Here is an 8,457-nt window from a genome sequence, read left to right on the forward strand (position 1 = left end):
TCAGTGACAAATTACTCAGATATCATCCCCTCTGACATATTTATTTACTTTTATCAGTGACCCAGTACACAAGAAACACATATGAGCTGCAGCAAAGGAAACTCTTATGTGTCCAAGAGCAGTTAAGGTTAATGCTTCTGTCTGCTCACATATGATGCTGCCCTCGACCAAAGTACCTCTCCTGGACATAATTCTTCAAAGGCAAAATAATGTCCAAACCAGAAAAAACCTGAAAAGCAATTTTGCCCTAACAATAGAAGCAGGCAGGAAGAATGCATTATTTGAGAAATGTATTTCACCCCAAGTCTTGATGAAAACAATTACTGGGAATGAAAAAATATAACATCTTGTATTCAATGCAAAGCTGTAGCCAGTCCTTGTTTTGTGTGTATTTTTTGGTTTGCAGGGTTATGTTCCAATGTTTGTCAATGCCACTGCTGGTACCACCGTCTACGGAGCCTTTGACCCCATCAATGAAATTGCAGACATCTGTGAAAAATACAATATGTGGCTTCATGTGGATGTAAGAGAATATCAATAATCTTGTAAAGAAATACAACATTATTTATACAAAACAGCACAAAAACTGCCTTAGATAGCAGACAGACACTGTAAAGAACATTACTTCCTTATTGTAATGTGCTGGGTTCTCTGCAGGGTGCTTGGGGAGGAAGTTTGCTGATGTCCAGGAAACACAGACACAAGTTGCATGGAGTGGAGAGGTAAAAGAATACATCAGCATATTAAAGATGATGATTATAGTGTGTTTTTTTGGGGGGTACTCCATTGCTTTTACTCTTTTAATTCATAAAGGTTTTATATTTGTAAAACCTCCCCAGAGCCTATGTGAGTGACATCATCTCAATGTAAAATCTCTGGCTTGAGTGAGAACACTAATGTGCAAAGGGGAAAGGTGGGAAATGTACAGTACATAGACTCCGGTAACCAGGTCTTATAGAGCATTAACAGTTTGACCTATATCAGAATAACAGGCAGGATTTGTTGAGCTCTGGTGATTTGAGTTTCAGTGGTGTATCACATAATTCCCATGTGTTTCTATAAGGATTTATTTTGGGGAATGTTTTAGGGACAATGACATGTACAGAGGTCCCCTGTTGGTGCAGAACATTGAAGTTACAGCCATGGGTGGAGCCAGGGGGTGGCCAGGGGTGACCACAGGTTTCACTGGATTGGCCACCCCTGCCAGAGTCAAAATTTGATTTGCAGCAGTGATGTAAATAAGGAGTGCAGCCAAAGTTAGCTAGAGACATCACTATGTGTCTCATTTTTAAACAAAAATAAACAATTTGATTTTTAAAAATGTTTATTTCATAAAACCAGGGGTTTCATTTAGTTTTTACATTTTTCAAATGTGCCACCCCTCTCTGAGTCTGTGCTCTAGCCTGGCCACACTGTTCAAAAGCTTCTACATCCAGCCCTGGTTACAGATTATGTCGACACCCTAACCCCTGGTGAAAGTTAAACACTACATTGCTGTACAGTAATTCCTCTTTAAATTCAGATCCCAAATCTGAGCTCCCAGGGCTTCAGATATTTCAACCCATGTGCACTGTATGCACTGATATTTGAATGAACTTGAAAATGTCAGTGTATTTTTTTAGATTACCACATCTGTTCCATGTCTGACTCGATGAACACACACTCACACACAGAACTGTGCTCATGGTTTCAATATCTGTGCAGGGCCAACTCGGTCACCTGGAACCCTCATAAGATGATGGGGGTGCCGCTGCAGTGCTCTGCCATTCTGGTCAGAGAGAGGGTGAGGCTGTTTGTCATTCTCCTGCTGCACACATTGCCACTGCACCTGTACACAAATAATCAAAAACTCATGTACATACAATCTATTTGCTACTTAACTGTCCTGTATATCTATTATCTCATTTGTTTCCATTACAGGGATTATTACAAGGCTGCAACTCTATGTGCGCTGGTTACCTCTTCCAGCCAGATAAACAGTACGATGTAACATATGACACGGGCGACAAGGCCATTCAGTGCGGACGACATGTTGATATCTTTAAGTTCTGGCTCATGTGGAGGGCAAAGGTGTGCCTTTATCTATAACAAGTGTTACTTAGTTTCTCCATTCTTTCTTTCTGCCATATCTAGAATGTTATGGTAACGACTCCATTTTTTTCCCACTCTACCTACAAGGGAACAGTAGGATTTGAACAGCACATTGACAAGTGCCTGGATCTGTCAATGTACCTCTACAATAAGATAAAAAACAGAGGGGGCTTTGAGCTGGTGTTTAACGGAGAGGTAAGATCATTATTTCAGCAGACGGCAAATATCTTTCAATTGAGCAAAGAGTTTTTAGATGAATGTAAGTCAGAATTCACCGGGTAATGCAGATGATCGGCTACAGCAACAAAGGCAAACTGTTCTGCCTGTTGTCGTACGGTCTTTTCTGCCTTACAGAAAAACAGCTCTCTGACTTGATTGTGGGATTAATTGAATTATTTCACATTGCTGACATGTCGACATGAAAAGCTGAAATTACAGAAGGCACTTTTTACTTGGGCTCATTTCAAATGTTGTTCCCATTCTCTCTTATCAGCCTCAGCACACCAACGTGTGCTTCTGGTACATTCCACCAAAGCTGCGCAGTCTGCCTGATGGTAAAGAGAGGCGGGAGAGGCTGCACAAGGTAATGACTCATCATTCTGCCTTTTAAGCATCATTTCTAGTTGCCCTGCCCCGTCACACTGATCCGTGCAGCGTCTGCTTAGGTTTAGGGATTCATAAAATAAATAATGTTTTGCAGAGTTTGGGTGGTAACACTATGTTTTCCACCACAGGTGGCCCCAAAGATCAAGGCACTGATGATGGAGTCTGGGACTACAATGGTGGGTTACCAGCCACAAGGGGACAAGGTCAACTTCTTCCGCATGGTCATCTCCAACCCTGCTGCCACCAGGTCAGACATTGACTTCCTGATTGAGGAGATTGAGCGGCTAGGGCATGATTTGTAAGAGCTACACCTGTATTATAACATTTTTCTCCCCTAGGCATTTAGTCTTTTCTGACTCTTGAGAACTTTGAGCTTGGCTTTGTGTCCCTTTTGTTTCATAAAGACTGAGATTTTTGCTTACAGGTCTTTTCTCACAACAAATAATAATAGTCCCCGGTATGTCTCTTCTGTGTCTCTTCTGTCTTTAGCAGCATATGTTTAACGATTTGCACACCAGGTAACTGAGGAAAAAGGGCAGAATCACATAAGCACACTGGTATTCTTGCTAAACCATATGTCAGCGCTAGTAAATGTCAATGTGATGAGATTAACACAGGTTCTTTTTTGTGTAAATATGAAAGAGCAAGAATGCCTAAGCACTCCGATGATTCTGTCATATAGCAGCTACAATAATGTCATTTTACTGATGTAATATATGAAGATCAGCATTAAAAACAGAATGAGATCAAATATTTTTGTTTTTACAAGTGACAGAGCACAACGTAGGGAACCTTATGGCATTGACATAAGCAGTATTAATGTGAAATATGTATGATGTACAGACCATTGGTGCTTCATGTCATAAGTAAGTATCAAGCCAGATGGACCATCACATTCTACCCTAGCTTTGATATTAAGTAAGTGGGAACATATAACACAGTCACTGTAACAAATACTGTACTCGATTGCTGTGTTTTTAGCGATTTTTGTGTAGATTGTGTATAGTATTGTTACATTACCTTTGTGCCAAATGTGTTTTATTGTGAGAAAATCCTCTATGTAAATCAACCACACAGTATAGTATGTTATACAGTAGATTAATCACGGTATTTATATCGAGAGATTATAAATGTCAATAGGTTATCTGCTTTTCTGTTCTATTTGTAATGTATCTTTGTTCATATTTGGACAATCTGCTGTATTATATCACCATTGATATACCACTGAAGTCTTTTAGTGTATTTGTGAACCAAAGAAGGGTTGAATTACATTTATGAACATGGCTCTTATTCTCCCTTATGGATGGATTCAGATGTTTATATAAAAATACGTAACTTTAGCGCAGTCTATGTTGTGTAACTGTGACGCATCATTGTGATTCACTGACTGAATGTTGTCGAGACACCTGAGGTGGGAGGTTTGACTGACGCTGGCTGCTGCTGCTTTGTTAGTGATATAAAGCACAACACAAAACCATGATCGTGGAGCAGCTTTTATTCTAGGGACATATGATTGTCTGTGTTATAATGTGTTAAGTGGAGTAAAACTATAATATGCAACATTTTGTTTGTTCTAACACGCGTACTATAGGCACACTTATGCTGAAAAAACCAATGTGAGAAATTGGGATTATTTATCATTAAGAATTTTGCTTTGTCAATGACATGCAGTGTGCGCTACTCTAATAGCATTTACTGAACAAGTGTACATTCCTTAATTAGTGGGATGAAACGTCCCTCGTCAAACCCAACGTAGGCACTTTAACTTTGTACTATCAGTTGCAGAGTATTCCTGTTGTATCCACATGCTAATAAAGACGAGATATAGAACATCTGCAGGCACAAGTTTTGCAGTTTGTGAAAAAGGACCTTTAAACCTTACAAATAAATATGTATGGTGAACAACACTGATGTGTTGTCAATGCCTTAACTTCCTAATTGCCTGGGGTACCCCCCCACCCCCCCACTGCTGTATGTGTAAAAGTAATTATGATCATTTCAAAATTGACATTTTGTTTTCCTGAAATATATATCATGGTGATAAGACAATGTTAAGAGTGTTTTCTGGGCTGGACCCAAAACATAGCCTCAGAGTTAAAAAGACACTCGTTGGTCATCAGTCACTGACAAAAAGAGGAGCTGCAGACAGTGAACAGATGGGAAGGCTTTCTGTGTACTGGTAGACAAATATATCCAAAATAAATTCAATCTGTGTAGAAAAATGAAGAATGCGGTAAAATAATTCAGTGATATTTTTTATATAAGATATTATATTTACAACAAATGTGCATGTTTTTCTTTATCTGTGTGTCAACTAGCCACTGGTCAGATCAATCAAGCTTTTTACAGGCTGATCATCTCACAGCTGAGATTTCACAAGAACCCAGTGCCAACTCCTCCACTCCCCTCATTACTCACAACTTTAAGATATTTATTTTAAAACACATTAGACTGTGCTCTCCTAACATTTTTTTCCCTTGGAGCCTATTTCAAGGCTCTGCCTGGCTGCTTTTTATTTCGACACAGCCAAAGGGGGACTGGCTGTTTAAGTGGCTCTCCTCCCATCCTCTGCCAGACAGACTACTGCTTTGTTTCACGGATGAGTGCAGTGATCATGACAGACCTGGTATCTCTGTAGAGTTACAGGTTCAAGAAATAAGCCAAAATACAAATGAGAACCCATGACTTCTTGTCTCATATAAAATGAGTGTTTTTTGTTATTGTTATTATTATTATTGATTGATTGATTGATTTTTTCCTGAGGATGGGAGTATAATTGCAGGTTAAATGTGCCAAAGCATAGTGACATGGTTAATTTAGAAGCAGGTGTTGGAGATTCGTACAGTTGTTACATGCAAACTATGGGAGCTGTAGTTTGTTACAGTTTAGTAGCTGTGAACATGAATGAATCAGGTCATTAAAACATCAGTCAAGTGATTCATTAGAATGTAAAATATTTTATCATATTTTTTATATTGTAATGGTTGTATGTATTGGTAAAAAAAAAATTATAGAAAGAATAGGTCTATTGCTGATTTAGACTATAAAATTAATATTTATTCTTTAAAGGGATCAATCATATATCAGTTTCTAGATCAATTGTAATTACAAGTGTAATTAGGATCAGATCAGGCCAGTAAAATAAAAAGGAGCTGCAGCAGGTCTGTTTCTGCAGTAGCCTCTGTCTCTGGAGGGAGGGTGGGATGGCTCTGGACACCAGACTGTGAAACACTTAATGTCTGTGTCGGCACCGGAATGTTCACCCTCCATTTCACACCTAGCATGGGGACACAGACAAAAGATTCAACTCATGAGAATATTACAACTGTAACAAAGACCACTGAATTCACAGGACTCACTGCGTTGCCTTCCCACCTTGACTTTGGTCCCCTAAAGGACATGTTTTTTATTTGTTAATATTTTTAAGTGGAGGCAGAGTTTTCGCTCACACACAATAGGTTGCTCACACACAATAGGTTGCTCACACACCTCTTCCATCTCAGCTGTGTTATTTCTCTCTCTGATATGTCTATGAATCTTGTCAGTGGTTTCCTGATGAGCCAAATATATCTCCAGCCCCTGGGAATCACTGCCACATTAGCTTCCTGATAGATACTGACGTTCCCATTGTGTAAGGCAAGTCTAATGAAATGATGATGATGATGATATTGACTGCAGGCTGCTCGCCAGCCCTTCCCCCTCTTCTCCACATCATACACACACACAGCTATGACCACAGTTTAGCCTGAAAACGGTTGCTTTTTTAAAACCTTTTATCAAAATGATAATTCACAGTTCAGCTTTAGGAACATTTTTTTTCAAACATGTTCACTCTTGTGCTTTAAAGGGAGCGTATTTGCTTTCAAAATCTGTTCCTTTTGTTCATAAACACAAGCTAAATGGCAAATGTGCTTGACGGTTAAAAAAAACAACTGAATCAATTGTAACACCTTAAGCCCTCTGACTTCTAAAGTAATTATAATGGGTTGCACTTATCTAAATAGCCTCCTTTTATTGACTGCGTGTCCAGAGCTTGATAAATCTTGGCAGAAAGTAAATCTTAAGCAGGAAGTTAACAGTCCAGAGACTGTAACTTGCCTGTCTCCATGGCTGGGGAGTGTACACCTAATGTATCATTTGTTAAAGTTGAAAGGCTGCTAGTAAATGTCTTTGTTGGACATTTTCTAAAAGAATAAGCATGAGGCCATGAGCAATTACACTGCAGCTAATCAAGTCTTTGTGTGGTGATTTCCATGCTAAATGAACAAAACAACCTCCAGCACCTAATGGTAATGCCCACTCTTTTCTTTTCCAAGTCACTTTCCTGAATTAGAATTATGGTTAGGACAGGATGGGACAGGAAGTGTGTGTCTGATGTCACTAGGATTAAAACAATAAACAGTCACAATGATGAGGTGACAACTGCTTGTACTGGTGTGTGGCTCTGCTGCTTTGTCATCTTAACACAGGCTTTTCTAATTCACTCATTTTACAGTGTCTTTGCCTCCCAGCACAACAGAATGCATTAAGTCACACACACAACCATTTCATCCTGCAAACAGGGACCTCTCAAAGACAGGAGCAGATCTAGACAATTTTGGAAGGGGTGGCCAGGCTGGGGCATTAGCACAGATAGGGGTGGCACATTTGAAATACACGTAATAGTAAATCAAACCCCCAATTCTACAAAATAATAAACCATAAGCCAACTTTGACTACGCTTTTTATTTACTCATGGCCAGGAACATCACTGCTGCACAGTGGTTCCCCCCGCCCCGAGGTGAATCATACCAAGTACTCCACAACAACACAGTTGGAGAAATTATCATTCTCCATGCATGATATAAAATAAAACTAATTTAACCAATACCAATTATAAAGCACCAGAAAAAAATGTTAGTTGCATTTAAGGCACCCCTGGCCACCCCCTGCATCTGCCCATGCTTACAAACACACCATTAAGTAACTACCCCTGATGGCTTATGAAGTTTGTAGCTTTGGTTTTACTTAGTGTGTGATCTGTTGGACTATTTAATAAACAAAATAAGTTTTAAAATTGTAGACTATGGCTACAACCAGTGATTGTTTCCATTACTGATTCATCTCCTGATTAATTTGTTCAATTCAAATTCTCATTTGGTCTAGAAAATACCAGATAGTAGTCAAAGATTTCCCCAAAATTAATTTCCCACAGCCTAACAAGAAATATTATTTCTGCCACTGAGCTTCTTAAGAGGTTCTGCTTCTTGTGTTTAACAAAGTCACATCATTAAAAAAATGTGTTTATGAAAATTTGCAGCAAATTTGAAGCTGTAACCAACCACAGAGCTGTTATTCATGTCATGCATATATCATGTTTTATGACTGATCCTACTCACCCTTTTGTATTTGTCTATTTCATTGTCAAAATGACAAAAATATTTAAAGAAACCATTTTCTAACTGACAGTCACATTAAAGAAGCACCTTATTCCAGGCAGGAGTCACAGTGTAAAATAATAATTATTTTGTTATTGTATGATTTACAATGCCACTTGATCAAACGGTGCACAATAGAGGACACAGAGACCGACAGGATAAGTGATGATTGATGAGGAGAATCACACTGTAGACAAAGTTTACTTCAAATTATTTGATAAGAGCTACTGCATTACAGAGATATTCAAGTACATATACTTTAATCCATACCTTGAGCCCATGTTCTTGAAAGTACTGATGATATCCCCTATGATCACTGTTTGATCATAAATGCTATTTTATT

The 8,457-nt window shown here is 38.8% G+C and overlaps 1 protein-coding gene across 1 annotated transcript; it reads left to right on the forward strand.

Moving 5' to 3' along the window:
- The first annotated feature begins 374 nt into the window (after window positions 1-374).
- On the forward strand, window positions 375-4,688 carry LOC109958140 (glutamate decarboxylase 1-like). The gene is made up of 7 exons (XM_020596548.1): window positions 375-523; window positions 658-722; window positions 1,705-1,783; window positions 1,921-2,070; window positions 2,179-2,286; window positions 2,585-2,674; window positions 2,826-4,688. The coding sequence occupies exons 1-7, from the start codon at window positions 419-421 to the stop codon at window positions 2,997-2,999; spliced, it is 771 nt and encodes a 256-aa protein (XP_020452204.1). The 5' UTR covers window positions 375-418; the 3' UTR covers window positions 3,000-4,688.
- The last annotated feature ends 3,769 nt before the right edge of the window (window positions 4,689-8,457 follow it).

Source organism: Monopterus albus, unplaced genomic scaffold (assembly GCF_001952655.1).
Source record: "Monopterus albus unplaced genomic scaffold, M_albus_1.0 scaffold30.1, whole genome shotgun sequence".
NCBI classification, from domain to species: Eukaryota; Metazoa; Chordata; class Actinopteri; order Synbranchiformes; family Synbranchidae; genus Monopterus; species Monopterus albus.

Bases quoted from the DNA above. Each gene is read 5' to 3' on its own strand.
- LOC109958140 (XM_020596548.1), top strand. From the start codon at position 419: ATGTTTGTCAATGCCACTGCTGGTACCACCGTCTACGGAGCCTTTGAC. The intron at 524-657 runs GTAAGAGAATAT...GGTTCTCTGCAG, and splicing joins ATATGTGGCTTCATGTGGAT to GGTGCTTGGGGAGGAAGTTT. The intron at 1,784-1,920 runs GTGAGGCTGTTT...TTTCCATTACAG, and splicing joins CCATTCTGGTCAGAGAGAGG to GGATTATTACAAGGCTGCAA.